Source organism: Cuculus canorus, chromosome 1, assembly GCF_017976375.1.
Source record: "Cuculus canorus isolate bCucCan1 chromosome 1, bCucCan1.pri, whole genome shotgun sequence".
In the NCBI taxonomy this organism is placed as follows: Eukaryota; Metazoa; Chordata; class Aves; order Cuculiformes; family Cuculidae; genus Cuculus; species Cuculus canorus.
Window position 1 is genome coordinate 149986684 of NC_071401.1, and position 18149 is coordinate 150004832.

General features: G+C 42.3%; 1 protein-coding gene across 1 annotated transcript; it reads right to left on the reverse strand.

The window, feature by feature from the left end:
* Positions 1–1930: 1930 nt before the first annotated feature.
* MRPS33 (mitochondrial ribosomal protein S33) lies at positions 1931–11908 on the reverse strand. Its single transcript, XM_009560538.2, has 3 exons — positions 11828–11908; positions 8488–8743; positions 1931–6883 (listed from the first exon to the last, which is right to left on the reverse strand). The coding sequence occupies exons 2-3, from the start codon at positions 8700–8702 to the stop codon at positions 6778–6780; spliced, it is 321 nt and encodes a 106-aa protein (XP_009558833.1). The 5' UTR covers positions 8703–8743; positions 11828–11908; the 3' UTR covers positions 1931–6777.
* Between the last annotated feature and the right edge of the window lie 6241 nt (positions 11909–18149).

Here is an 18149-nt window from a genome sequence, read left to right on the forward strand (position 1 = left end):
ACACTGTTGGCTGTATTTGTGTCAGGCAATGGAGCAGTTTTTTGGCAAACACCACTGCGTATAAGCTGAATGACTAAGTGCAAAGGCAGAAAAATAAAGAGGCTGCAGTGTTACTTTCTAGTTGTCAGTAACAACTCTGACATTTCCTAGCCTAATTAATACTTTTTGGTTTATGCTATTCATTCAAAAGGCATTTGTGAAGTTTAGAGCCTGTGAACAACACATACCTGTACATCAGATGCACCAAAACAGACTCAGGACAGCCAGTCAAGAAATAACACGTGCTGCTTCACATGCAGCCTGCGTATCAATCACCTCCCATCCACTCACGCAAGAAATGTTGTCTGTCTAGGTAGCATCTGCACTGTCTCATTCATGGGCTGTTCTCTGATATAAATGTGCCAGTTCAGACAATCTAGCTGAATGCTCCTTCAGGTAGGAGCCTTCATGTAAATGCTCCTATGCCTGCAAACTAAACATAATAGTAAGTAACATCAGCTGAAACATCAGTCATATCATTGTTACTTAAACAAAAAGCCAGCATAAATTCTGACATCTCAGAAATAATACCACCCTTACCCCCCAAAATCTATAATAAATATCTCTAAACTACTCAGCTGAATACTGAATGCAATATCCCCACACCTCCTGGATATCTGTCATTTCCTGCTGTTCCTCCCAAGAAGTTCTGAGCAGCAGTTTGATGCTGCCTGTCACACACAGGCTCCCTCACATGTAGTGATAGGACAAGGAGCAATGGGTATAAACTGGAGAGGGACAGATTTAGACTAGACATAAGGAGGAATTTCTTGACTGTGAGAATGGTGCGGCACCGGCACAGGTTGCCCATGGAAGCTGTGAATGCTCCATCCCTGGAGGTGTTCAAGGCCAGGTTGATAGGGCCTTGGGCAGCCTGATCTAGTGGGAGGTGTCCCTACCGATGGCAGGGGGGGTTGGAACTGAGTGATCTTTAAGGTCCCTTCCAACCCCAACCATTCTATGATTCTATGCTTCTATAATTTAGAACTATGCATTTGCAGCAACACCATTGCATGTGGCAGTAGAATGGTTTTTAGACTTCCTGGAGCTCAGCTGGTTTTCACTCCTAATACCATTAAAAGCCTATTTAATGAAACAGCCCATAAGGCAAACATCGGACCCGCAGAAACAACAGCTGAAGTGGGAGAGACCCTCTGAACTCCATGAAATATTTACAGACAGCTTTAGGAGCCCTGGGATGAAGTAAAGTACTTTCAAGCACAGATAGAAAACTTAATGGATATAAAAATCCTTTCTTGGCTCTTGGTGAGATTTCTCTTCACAGACCTAGCTATGATATGAGAAAATGCATGAGGTCATCTAGTTTGCTGCCTCCTCTTCCAGGAGAGAAGTGGTCTCTGTGCTATGTTTTATAACACTCAGCTCAACCTAGCTCTGCCTGACTCAGACAACAGAAGCTGAACCCACTTCTTAGGAATCTTCTCAATTTTTCTAAATTCTTAACTTTCGTGGAATTTTCTCCAGTATTTCATCCAGAACAATTCAACACAGTATGCATAAAGACACTTTCATGTCATGATTGTTATCCTGTTGATTTAATATTTATCCCCTTCGACAACTGAATAATTTCTCAGCCAGTGTGGTGGTGATGTTCCTCTAACACCTGTCTACAGTCCCACTCCTCACCATTTGATAGCCGGTGTTCTGTTCTGACTGAGCCTTCACAATCAAATTCTCCAGACGTTCTCCTGTCTGTTCTTTCCTCTCTGTACCCCAGAAATTATTATTACACGTGAGGAGAAGGACAAGGAAAAGTGAAGAGGAGAAAGAAGTGAAGAGACTAAAGTGCCTTTTATTCACGCTGCCTTAACTGTGCAGGCACAGGAAAATCCATTTAAATATCAGACCCACACACATAATTTAATTCTTAGCAGGATTTACAATAAAAGTTTTCCAGATAACAAAGAAAGAGGATTTTGTTTCCAGGTTCTAATCCTAAGGGATTGCACAGGAAGTGTCACAATCAGTTACAGAGGAGAACGGAGTTTAAAGGAATCAATCTGAGATCCCCACAGCACTTGTTTTCTTTTTATACTACCATTTGTGCTTTAAAAAAAAAGAAAAAAAATTACAAAACACAGTCATTCCCTCATCAAAGTAACCTTTCAGATTCATGAAGCTTACCCAAAATATATAGACTTTGTTGACTGTTGTTTTTAAAAATGATCCTAAAATGGCCTTCAAACTCAAAGTGGTAGAGGAATATGCACACAGTCTTTAAAATGTCAAAAATATTTACAGTTTAAGAGGTATCTGTGATTATTTCTTTCCAATTTTTACTTTCAGACCAAACCAATATTTTTTTCAGCATTTGAAATCTCTTATCACCTAGAGTAGAACAGAGCAACTTGCCACATCTTATTTTATGTGTTAAATATGTCATCAACTGTTGTATTCAATCATCTTGCTGTAATACAGCCCTTAAATACACAGAGGGACAAGTCCTACCATAGCCAGACTAAGCTGCTCTTTACACAAGGTTCTCTTGAGGTAAATTCCCACCTTAGAAGCAGCTTACCCTTGTGGCACTACTCACTAAGCGATCACTATTCTATTTTTACTCTTGAGGAAATGTAGACAAGTAAGACAAAGCATTTGTCTAAAATCATAGAGCAACCCAGGTGTATTTTCCTAACTTCTGTAAACTCAATGTATTGCTTTAATATGTAGAAGAAACTCCTTCCACATTAGGAGACACTTTTTTTCATGTTAATACTTTCCCAAGGAAAGCACAAATATTTTAACACACTGGTGCCTCTGCCAGAAAGCAAGACTGCTTTTCTTTTTATTGCCTGCCCCCATTACAAAGCATGGTAGTATCATCATAGAATCATTTGGGTTGGAAGGGACCTTAAAGATCATCCAGTTCCAACCTCCCTGCCATGGGTAGGGACACCTTGCACTGGATCAGATAGCTCGAGAAGCCTCAACCAACCTGGTCTTGAACACCTCCAGGGATGGGACAACCTGTTCCAGTGCCTCACCACCCTCACAGTAAAAAAAAAAAAAATCTTCCTAATATCCAATCTAAATCTCCCCTCTTTCAGCTTAAAACCATTCCCCCTCATCCTATCTCTGCAGTTCCTGATAAAGAGCCCCTCCCCAGCTTTCCTGTAGGCCACCTTTAAATACTGGAAGGCTGCTGTAGAGTGTCCCTGGAGCCTTTTCTTCTCCAGGCTGAACAACTCCAACTCTCTCAGCCTGTCCTCTTGGAGGAAGTGCTCCAGCCTTCTAATCCTCTTTGTGGCCCTCCAGTGGACTCGCTACGTAATTAAAGAAAATAACTTTTAATTATCAAGGCAGTACTCAGCAACTACGACTATATTATACAACTGTACAATTAAAGACAAATAGTTAAAGCACTGTAAAATAAGGAAGCAGTGGTACCCAGTAAAGCTGTTAAGGACTGGGAAGAGGTAAGGGTTTTGACTCTCAGTTTGTCCCTCAGATCACCTCAACCAGGCAAATTCCAATCAAGAATTAAAACACCAGTCTAAACAACTGTGAGGATGGGCAGCTTTCACCCTTGGGAAGAGGGAATTTTGCAACAAAACACAGCCAAGTTTGAAAGGTGAAAAGAATCATTGTAAAGGAAAAGCCAAAAATAAAAATGTAATTGAACTTGATTATTTGTACCATAAATCGGATATGGGACTATACCAACAGCTGTATAAAGTGCAAGTGTTCCCATTCTTACCCCTCAGAATAAGGCTGAAACTCTCCTTCACCTCCTAAATACACATCCTGCATTAATTACTGGCATGATGTTACAGGACTGACTTGTAATTTGTCTAGACCCTGTAATTCACAATCTTCAGGCAACGTCTTCCTAAATGACAGAGCATGATTTAGGAGGGACGAAAGAAAGTACCTATTTCTATCCCAGCTATGGAGAGGAGAAGGCTGTATTTTCGGGAACAAGCAGTTACACTAACACGCACAGCAAGCAATGGATTAACCTAATGCTAGGATATACTCCAGTAACGGCTGAATGGCTGTTACTTTACAGTGAAGGCTCAGGGGAGGGGAAACAGCCATTTTTGAGAATACCTAGTTCTAACAAACAAGTATAACAAGATCATGAAAAAAAATAGGCAGGGGAACATTTATTCTACTTATACTGCTAAAGGTATCATTTTTCTTCACTCCACCTACTTTGCTTTTGTAAACACCATGTAGAAAAAAATAAAAGTCAACAATTCAGTCCATTTGTTTCCCATCTGCTTCCTTGACAGGCACTTCCAAAAGTTCCTCTCTCTTTTTGGATATGCTGCTCCAAGTATCTTCCCAAAGTGTGATGCTTTGCTTGTAGAGCAGGTTTGCTCTGGCAGGTTGCAGGCAACGAGGATCATTATAGATGACATGCCAAACAAGCCTTTTGCTTTCCTGTTCATGACAGCAGCTTCTCAAAATCCATAAATAGACAGGCAGCTTGGAGCAGAAAAGTAAGAATGGATCTGATCCCCAGGCGTAATTATTTGATATTACACTGCTGAGTCCATATCTGTCTCTAGCAAGGTAGCACACTAAGATACAAAATACCTGTAGCATTCACTGCCCTTAGTGGGCTCTGTAGGTGCTCAGTCCTTAAGTAGGCTAAATGTGGATTTGGAAGCATAAGGATGGCCAATCATGCTGCTTAAGTATTTTATGTATTATTACATGTATACTCGTAACAAGGTCTCCCCATACCCACAAAGTCTAAGGCCGTGCATGCTTTCTTATGGAGCAGGAACATAAATCACTTTTGATGCAGGCACACTTTCTGTCTCTTGCATGTTTATACTGTCAACACCTTAAGTGCTTCACAGGGACAAATAAAGACGCTGTTGTTTTTTCATCTTAAATTGCAGGGGAAACATTTTTATTGATCTTCAGGTTCTTGCCAACAAAACTGTTTTAAGTACAGTTCCAAGCTGTCCAAAGCTGCCACAGTAATTCTGCTGAAAAGGTTCAGAACTGGTCTTTCCACTGAGTGACTTCACTCTTCAGTGACTTCAGTCGGATCAGTGCCAGGCAGCAGTAGCCTTCCTGCTCGGGGAATTCCCTCTCCTAGCCAGTATGGAGCTCCATGCCACTCTTCCTTGTAGAAGAGAAATTCAAGGGAACCAGATCGCTTCCCCTCAGTTGCATGCACATGTCCCAGGAACCAAGTACTTTTTGGAAGGGCCCATTCCAGGCTCTGTATATTTCAGTACCAAAAAAACTGCAACCCGTAGAACACTAAAATGCTATTGGCATATTAGAGTTTAGCAAAACATGTAAGTTGCTAAAAGGATTTTAAATGAGAATGAGAGAGAAACTTACCACTATGGTGAAGAGTGGCTATATATTTCACTAACTTCTGTAGTATTTTGTTGGCTGCAGTAAGAACTCATGCGCTTCTCCCACAACACTGCAGATTTTTTAAAGTCGGCTTCTCAGAGTTTAGAAAACCAAGTAACATTCCGAAATTATATGAACAAGAACTACACAGCTCACCAGAAACACCTTTAATGCCATCAGCACCTCTCCAATGAATAACCTTGTCTAAGTACAGTTGTTGAGCTGTAAATTTATATAGATCCATTAATTTCAATGATCTGACAGATCCCTTTAAATACACTTAAATTTGAACACAGGTTAGTACTGCTCCCTACTTCTGAACACCTCTCTATGCAAAATCAAGCATACCCCAAGCTAACCCCAAACTGCAAATACTCTCTGCTCTGTCACTCTACGTTTTTAATAGCTCTCTTTTTTTATTACCTCAAAGACGTTCCTCTAAGCTTATGTGGTCTGGAAACTAAAAGATGCCAGCAAGATGCACATGTGCCCGGGCAGAGTAGCACAGACGCATTCTGTACTTCTGTTCCCTGACAGAGACTGATAGGTGAGAATGGTAGATGTATGCAATCATTACTATTAGCAACATTGAAAGAGACTAGTGATAAAACTACACACTAAGTACCAGTAACACTGCTCTCATCACCTTATGAAGAACTTCATACATGTCCTCTGGTCAATCAAAATAAGTTCAAAATCCTTTTATTATAGTAAACTTAAATATTGTATTTTCATTAGTAGGGGGTCTCAGACTGGAAAAGTTTGAATCTTCGTATTCCAGCCTCTTCTGGTGCAGCACCAAAATATTCAGGGTGAATGAAAGTGCTGTGGACAGGCAACAGACCATTAAGTATTGTCCAGTGCAAAATGCTGAACAGCAGATTCCAGCAGCAGCTTAAAAAAACTACTGCTAAAGCTACCTGAAATGAAACTCGTTATAACAGGTGAGATGACAAGCAGCAGTAGAAGCAGGAAACCTTATTTTTTTTGTGGCCACTTGCAGAAGAGCATGATATTAATGCAAGAAAGTAAAACAGACAATGAAAAGTAAACGATTTTCCAGATCCAGAAATACTGAAATGGCTATAAGTGATGGAAAGAAAAACACTGAGTGCTTATTTTTTTTTACTATTGTTTTTACTACTTGGATGAGAGAGGGCTCTGACAAACCAATGTGCTGCAACACACAGCATAATTAAATCACAGAAATTTAAAACCGAGAAAAAACACAGACAAGTGCACTGCCAAGGTGGACCCCAGTATTTCACGGTGTGTTTCTCATGACCCACATGCAGCTCACCCGCCAAGCCCTCTCCAGCTGGGAACGCAACGTGTGGGTGATAGCTGTTATCCAGCATTTCCAGAGTAGTTCATTGCATTGTCCAAGTGGTATTATTTCTTCTTGAGAGCTCTCTTTCCTTCCCCCTTCTTTGGTTTTTCCTTTCCACGGAGCTTTTTCAATCGTCTCATCTCCTCCTTAAAGTCCTGATGTTCATCCCTAGATAAGGAAGAAAAGAAAAAGAAGTTTACTTCTTGGAATACCTACATGCAAAAGGTTCTTTAAAGTGTATAATAATGAAAAAAAAACTCAGAACTTTTTTTACCACTGAAGTTGATACTGAAACTCACTGCAATGTATTCAATGTTGCTGCTAGCAGTAATTTTGGATTGAAAAACATAAAAGATTTCCTCAGGCACTTTCACAATTAACAAGGTTGCCCTTTTCAACAACAAATGGTGTATGCATATATATGTTATTTCCATTGCATTTATTGATATACTGTGTTAAAATGAACAGTAAAATATAAAAATCAGCAAGAGATGAGAATGAGAATTTCTCCTCTTCTCCAGCTCAGCAGTCTAGCAATAGCACATAGTTTTTCTGTGCTAGATTCTAAGTTCAGGTCATTAGCTTCTAAGAAAACAGGGCCATGCTGAGCAGTAGTTACAGTATGTGACACTGCTCTCAGGTGACTTCAAGAATGAGTTATGAAGAAAGCCTCAGCTACTGCTAGAACAGGAAGGAGGACAAACGGGCTGGCAGAGATAATGAATCCTCAGTAATGTTCTAATTTTTTAAGCATGACTTTTCTTAAAAGGAAACAAAAATCTTGCAAGTTATTATCAGGCCATATTAGTCTTCATTACATACTTCGGACCAGCAAATTCAACCCTCTACCAGCTCTCTGTATAAAGAGGAGCTAGAAAAGGAACTAGAGATTAGGAGGGAAGGAGTAAAGAACACTATCGTGTCACTGGGGCTTTCTCTGTCAACAGCTGTTCTAGAAAGTGTTTGCATGCCTACCTGAACCAAGAGCACCCTGGATGCAATTCTTGATAGCTAGCATTGTGACACTGGCAATAGAATCTGTTTTGACTTTACAGGGCTACCAGCCTCATTTTAAAGGGATTTCCTTAGTGCTACCTGACTGAAGTAGAAGAACTGCATTTGATTCCTGTTGATGTTCTTTAGCAGCGCAGTTTTTCCTACTTGAGACTGCGGATATTCATTTAGAAATTAGAAAACTGGTTTGGATGAAGCTGGAATTAACAAGGCTATATAAACCATATTTGAATTTAATTTAGCTTTATTTATTTTAAAGGATAAAAAGCCCCTCCAACCTAACACAGACTTTCCTCCTCATCTGAATTTCACTTATTAGCTGTTGAATGATCGAGGAATATATGGTAAGACTATCTTAGCGCAATTTTCATCGTAAGGCAACATCAACTTTTCGAAGCACATTCGTTTGCATATTCAGAACTACAGACACATCCCCAGTCTATGTGAAAGCACTCTTCCCAAAGCCAAAGCAAACTAATTCTTACATAACTGGCTGCCCATAACTACACTTAAGTAGTTATCACAAAAGGTTCTAATTATGGTAAAAGTTAGTTAGACAGTAGGTCTTATTTTACTCTCCTTGACCTCAGTGCAACAATCAAGTGCATATTTCCATATACACCATATTCTGAACTAAACCTTTTTTCTACATTCTGTCCCTCTTTTCTTCGAGGAAAAAACCCCAAACCTGTAACAAACCCCACACCCACCCATTTCCCATCTCCAGTTCTGCTCCTACCCCACAGCATGGAGATTACCTGTAGAGACCAAAGTAACGGAGTTTCTTCATGAGGGCATAGTAGGTGTTGTGAGGAGGATACCAGTTGTAGACCTCTTTCCGCTTGGCCAAAGGCTGCTCACTGAATAACTTCACTACCTTCATAGATTTTGAGTCAGTTGGCCTGACAACTTCTCCAAATATCTGAGCACTCAGCCGGGCCATTCGAAGCGCATAACTGGATACACTGGACATCTCCCAAGGAAGAGTGGACACACATGGATGGATGGACCTTCCTGAAAAAGGAAACACAAAAGAGCCACAACAGTAAGATGATTTGAGTATTGCAAGCTATTCCAAAATAAAGGCAACCAAAATGACTCATTGTACTCTGATAATGCATCTGAAGTCACATATTCCTTGCATTAAATCATTCTAATTCTTAATCCCACATATAAGCAATGTGTCTACACCAAATTCAGGAACAACTAGCAGCCTAACAAGGGCACTACAGACAGCAATACGGACTATAAGGGTACCTATACTGAACCACCATTTTCTCTGGCTAGTTTATTAACAGGTCCTACTCAGCTTGTTTGAGGCTACCTTTAAATTGCAGTCACAGGAACAATTACAGTGTGACCTCTGCCAAAAGTGGCTCCTACTGTGATGCCCCCAACTTCTATATAAGCACAAGGTAAACACCACTTAAAGATATCAAGGAAGCAACCTGGAAGTTTTTCCTCATGAAAATTTCTCACTCTATTCAAAACACTGTACAAACATTGTTGCAGTCCACCTAGCAAAAATGGCTGATTAACTGTCACAATAAATAAAATAAATCTTGTTTCCCTATATGAACCATACAGAACTTTCCCATGTCAACTCCCTTCCCTCAACTATTTTCACCAACTTTTTCTCTGTTGTCTTTTCAGTCTCTCCTGGTATCTGTTCTTTTTAAGAGAGGCAAGAAATATTTTTCCCATGCTTGTTTCTTTTTTTCTAAGAAAATCCCACATCTGCCGCTTCCCATTCTCTTTCAGCCATCTCTCACCAAAAGACACCTCTGCAACAAAAATGCTCTGAGGACAAAACTGTTGTTATTATGCCACCAGAGACAATGTCTACACTCTCTTAAAGGAGTACTGAGAAGAGTTTTCTCTCAGCTTTCCTATCCCTCCTCCTTCTTTCTCTTCTTTGCATCATTACTCTTTCTTTGCAGAACGGGATGTAATAGACAAGAATAGAGTCCCATAATCCTGTATTTAAAACTGTATGTTGCATGTACTGTGCCTTTTTGAGTAAGTGATGATATAAGTCCCTACAAAAATTAAGTGGGATTCATTCAAGTGCACTACACTCATGTTAAAAGTTTAAAATTCTCATTTTAAGAACTACTGCACAGCTGATTCCAGAAGATGAGCATAAAAAAATCAAAGAGCTTGGAGCAGGGACAAGCGTAATCAACAGGACAGGGCTAGGTCTATTTTAGGAAGATAACAGGGACCTTCTTGTTTAATAACACACATCTTACACATGTCTGCCCACTGGAGACCTGATGTAAAATCGTCTACTTTGACTTATTCCTGCTAGCAAAGCACTAGAAAGCAAGCAGGAAAACAGCGAAGCATGAAAATATGCGTCAAAGAGCAGAGAGAATAGGTTAGGGCAGCAGACCTTGTCTGAGAAGACAGAAGCTCTGAAATGATCACAGGGCAACGCTTCAACTTGGAGCAACTATTACATGGGGGAATGATCACTAAGTCTTGCTACATCATCCATTTCAGAACAGCCAGTCCTAACTCCTGCGTTCAGAGATAAAGCAACAAATCATCCCCCAAACACTTCATCTTATCATAATTCTGAAAACATCACCAGACTCAACTCAAACACAAAGCTTCCTTAATCTCTTCCAACTGTAGCCTTAAACTGGGAATACCTTTAGCTCCTAAATGATGCAAACTAGTGGTATGAGGGTCCTGCTTTTCACTTCAGAATTGCTAAAGGAAGCCAAGGCTGGAGACCCTCCATTAATCCTTGCCAGTCTAAGAACATCTGAGATAAGAAAGGCCAGGGCTACAAACTCCAAAGTGCCAAGTCTGTTTTAAGGCAACCTCCAATTCCGTGAGATGCTGCCAGAACAGATTTTTTTTTTCTCACTTGAAGCAATGATATTTTCAGGATTACCTCCTGCTAATTAACTCACCCAAACCAAAGGCAAAACCATCATGCAGTGCTACTTCTTCATCTGCTCCCTATTCCTTACTGCTACCCAAAACCTTGCTTTCCCGTGTTACGATGAGCTTTTTCTTCCTGATCTCCTAGCCAGTCTACAACTGCTTCCTCCTTCTTCATTGCATTCCAGGAGAACTTTCTGTCTCCAAAACGATGTTTGATTTTCCCATAAGCACACAGGGAAGGGAAGGTAGTGTGGCCTGGCCCAGTGCAGCCCTCCAGCAAGCCCCGGAGTTACAAAAAGTTTGGATTTGAAGGGACCTTAAAGGTCGCTGCCCTGCCATGGGCAGGGACACCTCCCACCAGACCAGGCTGCCCAACGCCCCATCCAGCCTGGCCTTGAACACTCCCAGAGATGGGGCATCCACAACTTCCATGGGCAACCTGTGCCAGTGCCTCACCGCTCTCACAGTCAAGAAATTCTTCCTTATGTCTAGTTTAAATCTGCCCCTCTCCAGTTTATACCCATCGCCCCTAGTCCTATCACTACAACCCTTTGTAAACAGCCCCTCCCCAGCTCTCCTGTAGCCCCTTCAGGTACTGGAAGGTCGCTATAAGTTCTTCTCGGAGCCTTCTCTTCTCCAAGCTGAACAAGCCCAACTCTCTCAGCCTGTCCTCATAACGGAGGTGCCCCAGCTGTCTGATCATCCTTGTAGACTCCTTTGGACCTGCTCCAACAGTTCCATATCCTTCTTATGTTGAGGATTCCAGAACTGGACACAATACTCTAGATGAAGTCTCACCAGACAGGAATAGAGGGGCAGAATCACCTTCTCACCCTGCTGGCCAGGCTTCTTTTGATGCTGCTCAGGATTCAGTTGGAATCACAGAATCACCGAGTTTGGAAAAGACCTCTAGGATCATCCAGCCCAATCCTCAACCCGACACCACCAAACCACGGTCCCGGCTGCGCTGTACGAACACCTCCAGGGACGGCGCCTCCACCTCTTTCCCGGGAATCCTCTTCCCCTCTATCCAATCTACCCCCCCCTCCCCCGGCGCAGCTTGAGGCCATCTCCCGAGTCTTCCACGGGGCCGAGCGTGCAACCCCCGCCGCAGCCCAGGGTTCGGGAGAGCCGGGATCCCACCTCGATCCCCACATACCCAAACCACCCCCCGCCTCCCCCCCCCCACCCCGGGCTGACCCTGCGAGGCGTTGTGCCGGGGCGCGTGCGGGTACGCATGCGCGGCGCCCTCCCAGCCCGGCGCGGCGCGTGACGCCGGGGGCGGGGCGGGAGGTGGGGAGTTGCGGGGGATGAGGAGGTTGTGGAGGGGGGAGCTGTTCTCATGTCCTCCCGCCCACGTGTCCGGAGCGCCACCTGGGATTGAATGGTTGGGTCGTTGGAGTTATTGAATCGTTAAGTCAATCATAGACTTTCTGTGTTGGAAAAGACCTTTGAGATCGTTCAGTGCAATCGTACCTTTCCGCTCGGGGCACAACAACCCCGTTGCAGCGCTACAGACTCGGGGAAGAGTGGCTACAAAGATGCCTGGAGGAGAAGGACCTGGGGGTCTTGGTTCAAAGGATGGAGTTTCCAAGCCCCCTTGCTTTCTAACGCTCCTCACCAAAGTGGGAGGCTTGGTGCGGCTGGGCAAGGAGTCCGAGATAACAACTCAATAACAGCTGCATAATCGTTATTTAGCAAGTATATATTTATTAGCGCTGCTGGATGCCTGGGGGAATTAATCCTCCAAAAAGACGCATACCAAGTGAGAAAACTGTGCGTCTTTTATACTACGTATCTATGCGTATTCATTTCATTGCCTGAAAAGGTATTACATACTCGTTCCTTTTTGTATGTGCAGTCAGTCCATTGAGTGGTCACAAGGACCCCCTCCTGGGGTCCAAAGATGAAGGCTAGAAGTAAGGACGGGGTGCAGCCCAGATTTTGACTTAACAGTCCTTTTTCTGCTGGCCTGACAGTGTGGATTCCAGGCTTCCTTGTCTTGTATGATGCCTGTTCCTTGCACAGCAGGTCGCCCTTTAAATAAATATCCTTCAAGGCTCAGACCACTATGGGATGTACAAGCTTAGACAGCTGCTATAGATCAAGACACAAGCTCAAACATTTGCCATTCATCAGTCCCCTTCTAGAAAAAAACAAAAACATTTCTTAAGACACATACCATGGTAAGACATACTTAGAAAATTGCTATTGACTAATACCCAAGCTTAAACATTTGCCACTTACCAGGGTGTTGATTGACAGCTGACTGATCATGAGCCAGCAGTGTGCCCAGGTGGCCAAGAAGGCCCCAAAAGCATCTTGGCTTGGATCAGAAACAGCGTGACCGCAGGTCCAGGGAGGTTATTCTGCCCCTGTACGTGGCACTGGTGAGGCTGCACCTCGAATCCTGTGTTCAGTTCTGGGTCCCTCGCTACAAGAAGAATGTTGAGGCTCTGGAGCGTGTCCTGAGAAGAGCGACAAAGGTGTTGAAAGGGCTGGAGAACAAGTCTTACAAGGAGCGGCTGAGGGAACTGGGGTTGTTTAGCCTTGAGAAGAGGAGGCTGAGGGGAGACCTTATTGCTGTCTACAACTAGCTGAAAAGGAGATTGTGGAAAGGAGGGTGCTGGTCTCTTCTCTCAAGTGACAAGGGACAGGACAAGTGTCAAGCTCCGCCAGGGGAGGTTCAGGCTGGATATCAGGAAAAAAAAATTCAGAGAAAGGGTCATGAGGCACTGGCAGAGGCTGCCCAGGGAGGAGGTTGAGTCACTGTTCCTGGAGGTATTTAAAAGACAGGTAGACGAGGTGCTCAGGCACGTGGTTTAGCGGCAGATAGGAATGGTTGGACTTGATGATCTAAGAGGTCTTTTGATATTGATTTGATCCACACTTCCTCCCAGCTTGTCCGGGGAGCTTGGGGGAGGTGCAGGTACCCCGTCCATGCCTCCTGGACACTCGCCCTTCATGGCTCCAAAACTGGAGTAGGAGGCCGGGATGCTGTGGGGCATTACTGAGGCATGAGGCTGGGCACTGAGGTGTCTACTACTTCCCTGCCAGCCTCCCTGCTTTGGGCCATCCATCCCAAGCCCATTCATGTGGACCGTCCTGGTGTGTGCTGATTTTTAATCGGTGCTGGGAGGTGCTAGATGAAACTATGCAAACATCTGAGTCAATGACAATGGGAAAGCTGGGGAAGGGCTCTTTATCAGGGAGTGCAGGGATAGGATGAGGAGCAACAGTTTTAAGCTGAAAGAGGGGAGATTTAGATGAGATATTAGGAATTTTTTTTTCCTGTGAGGGTTGTGAGGCACTGGCACAGGCTGCCTAGAGAAGTCATGGATGCCCCATCCCCTGGAGGTGTTCAAGGCTAGGTTGGATGAGGCTTTGAGCAACCTGATCTAGTGGGAGGATCGTGCTCCAAGGCGAGGGAGGTTGGAACTGGATGATCTTTAGGGTTCCTTCCAACCCAAACCATTCCATCTTTCTGTGGTTCTATGAGTCTAATTAAGGGATTATATTTATAAGCCAAACATATAACACCATTGTAGAATGGACGTTTGTCTGGCTTGATCTCTTTTCTGTAAGAGTTTATACTGACTGGCATTAAACACGTTGTTATTCCTTAGTCCTCCCTTGATTAGTTTTCTGTCACCTTTTCCATGCATTCCCAGCGCCTAATCAGCCCCGTGGCCTAGGCATGCATCTCTCTTGCGCTTCTGGAACATTGGCATGATCTTCTGCAATTTGCTTGATTTTCCAAGATTTATTAAACTTAACAATACTGAAATGTCTTTTGCCAGTTCTTTGAAGACTGTTATGTGAACGTTCCCTATACATCCTAATATTAAAATATTTGTTCTAGCAGATATTGTTTGCCATCATCATTAGTCACTAAAGTAATAAAAAGTGCTTCTGTTTTTTTGCTAGATAATAAAGTATCTCTTACTTAATCCTTCTAAGGAGGAGAGAGAAGTTTTTACCATTTTTGCCACTTCTGCACTGTTTTACCATCTATTTTAAGCCATACATCTTGGCATTGTTGCAGTCCCTGTTCTACGGTTTGTGGTACATCACTTGTGCATTTCCTGTAGTTTTAATCTTTTTTTTTGTGTACTCCAGAACTTTTTTCCCCTGTGATTTTTGTCTTTCCATGTTGTTTTAACTTCTGAATGTTTCCTTCACCCTGCTGCTGAGAGAGAATTGGTTTTCAGCCAAAACAGGCCATTTTCCTAATTATGCAGTCATGACTTTTAGACTATGGAGTTAATCATAATAATTCTCATTTACATTTCTGTCTCTATTTTTAAGAAGTATTTTTCTTATCCTTTCTCTCCTCTTGATGGAGATACTCTTTCTGAAGTGTCTCTCTGAGTGTAGGAAAGTATTTCCCTGGCTGGAGATGTCCTTTTTCACTTATTATAATAAAATTTTGATTGCTGGCTCGTGAGCAACCACTACTTTCTTGTCCAAGAATTAAATTGTTTAAACATAATGAGTTCCAGAATACTTATTCCATATAGACCTGTATAACTTCTGTCATAGAAAATAAAGGTTTAGAAACCCTAATGAGACATGGCTGCTGGATATCTGGGCTTTTTCCTCATACAGCTCCAAGTTCATCACACTTTTTGTACACTGGAGGAATAAGTAGTCAGATTCTCTGTAGCCTCTCCTGTTCTGTTCTGTTCCATTCCATTCCATCTCTCCTCAATAGGGTTAATTTGGACAAGTTACTGTAACTGCATCTCTAAAATGATAAGGGTGGTTTAGTATGTATGGTTACCTCCTGACATCTTCAAATGTCTTTATTTGTTTGAAAGGATTGTGGCAAAGTATTATACTATTCCAAATCAGTAAATCATCCTGCCTGTTTCAGTAATTAAATCAGTTGGATCTCATTTCTCATCATCAATGAAAATATCCACTTCTTCCTGCATGTTACCTAAACTCAGAGAAGTGTCTTGTAGACCATTGAAAAACATCTTCCTGCTTTCCTCAAACTATTGCTTACCTAAAACTGGACCAAATAGCATGATTCTAGTTCTGTTTCTCTTTTCCAGCAACGTTATCAGCCAGGTGTCTGAATCTCTAAAGTTACTCTGCTGAGTTTCAGAACACAGAAATTTAGCCGATTGCGCTGGTGTGAGAATTATGACCATTCCTGATCAGGGCAGTAGGCAAAATGACTTTCATCATTAACACATCACAGCTCTGGACCACTAGGAAGGCATCACAATCCAAAGATTTTCTCTTCAGAGACTGAGTGTTGTTGCCTACATGTTGCAGGCATAAAACTGTGTAACTATGCATGTGAAGAGCTCCAGCTTGTCTTTTTTTGGTGCGATAGAAGCACACATCTATGAACAGGTCTACGATAGTAAATTTCTGCCTTTTTTTTTTCCTCTAAAATCAGGTTTTTCTCCTGCCAGTCATGCAATAACATGCAAATATTATTAAATCTGAGGTCAGGAATAAAGAAAAATGTGCACTCATGAGAGCATATTTTTGTAGCTATATCACTGTTATTCCTGTGGTTATGAGGAGCACTGCTTGCAAAGCACCCAGCCAGGGTTAACATGTTAGCCAGTAGGGCAGCACACAGGCACTGGGGAAGAAATATCAAAGTCACAACAGTCAACAAAGTGGCAACTCCACACATCTGCAAATTTGCAGAGGCAGAGCACAGTCTGTTTTGCAACCCATTTAGCCCATAAATGGACCTCATCTGAGGGACTATGTGTCTGCCTAGATTCTGAGAAAGAATTTAAACTTGCTGAGTGATGTTTTCACCGTGGAGGACATTGTCCAAATCACTTTCCCTGCCCATCATGAGAATCGGTTAGACAGGCCAGTCACCTTTCTGGCTGCCTAGCAGTGCTGTAACATACATCCCCGAGAACAATTACTATCAGTGGTGTATGGGTGGCTGCTCTCCTGATTTAGTTGCCGTTGCTTAACATTCAGGATGAAGGCTGAACTGCTGCCCAAGCAGTTCATTATTGTTCCTTGTTTAATTTCCTTGCTTAATTATTTAGTTATCACTGTGGGGAGGCAACAGGAATGGAAGACATTTATGTCCCACTCCTTCATCCCAGCTTCATGCTACTGCAGAATGATGATGGGGTGATTGTGGAGATGGGGTGCACAAGAGCTGGACCTCCAGTTCCTGAAGCTGGTGGCATCTAGACCGCTACGCACACCACCTGTCTAATCAGAGCAATGTAATACTATTTAGGTGGTGTGGTAAGTGTGTGTAGAGTCTTTGGACACATAGAATGAATGTCCCCACTCTGTGGTTTTCGCAGTCCAAATTAGACTTGACTTGCTAAGGGAGGATAATAGTAGGGAATGGAAAGAAGCACCAGAGGCTGACAACAGGAATGGGCTTGTGATGAGCTGAATTCTACAGATGTGTTGTTAGATCTTCCTGAGCTTTTTTTTCTGGAAATAGAGGCAAGTGTTTGGACTTCTCAACAATTATTTAGAAGGAAATCAGTGGCAGATGGGTGAGAAAAAGGTAAAACCCTAGAAAGCAGTTAAAGGAGAGTGAGTTGATATGGGGCTTTGTGACAACATGGCATTCTCTGTGTGGGGCTGTTGTGAAGGAAAGAAATAAAGGGAGTGGAGAAACATGCATGGAGCACACACTGAACAGCGAAAAAATGGGGAAGAGATACTCGCGATCAAGTACAGACAAAACCTCTTTACAAAGAATTGGCAGTAATTTGATCTGGACTTATTTTAACTGATCAATAGCGATTCTGAATTACTTATCTGGTTGATTCCTCTTGTGTATGTATTTTAGTTATACCTGAATGCTGAATATCCTTAAGGTGGCTTTTTGAGAAAAAGCAACACCAGTAAAAGCAAACCTGGGAATGTGTCCTGAGAACGCAAAGGTATACACAGAAAGCCAAAAAAGATCAGGATGCCAGTTTGCTCATTGATGCTTATTTATTGACACTGAAGATTAAAGATGAGTCTGAACTTGTTTTATTTGATCTTGGAAATAAGGCATTTGAGTAGTTCCTGTGTGACACAGTAATCAACTTCACTCCTAAGTTTATACTTGTAGCTATCATCTCATGCTGTAAGATGATCTCTAACATTTTCTTGTTATAAATATTGATATGAGGGAACAAAATCATCTTCATCTGAGTCAAGCAGAAGGACCATCTGAGTGTTTGGTAAAACTGCCTTGGTTACAACTGTATTTAGAATACATTTGTTATTCTTTTTTATGTCATCATGATTAACTGGTGAATTTCAGCTGTATTTTTTTGTGCAGTGATTCTCATTGAGCCATGGAGACATCTAGCAGGGCAAATCCCCCTGGAGAGAATGTGTTGTGTTAAGAGACTGACAGACTTTGGGTGGGCATTTGAAGGATATTTTGACTTTAAAATAACTCATCAAACTGATGCCACAGAGTGAAATCTACAGAGATGCAGCTACTAGATACTGCTACTCCAGCTATCTAACACTGGAAACACTTGAGAGGGAGATGCAGTGTAAAAGGAAA

What these genes read in the sequence shown, in the direction of transcription:
- MRPS33 (XM_009560538.2), bottom strand. Translation starts at nt 8,702, where the DNA reads ATGTCCAGTGTATCCAGTTATGCGCTTCGAATGGCCCGGCTGAGTGCT. An exon ending in CGTTACTTTGGTCTCTACAG is followed by an intron (nt 6,884 to 8,487) that starts GTAATCTCCATG and finishes TTCCTTATCTAG; the next exon opens with GGATGAACATCAGGACTTTA.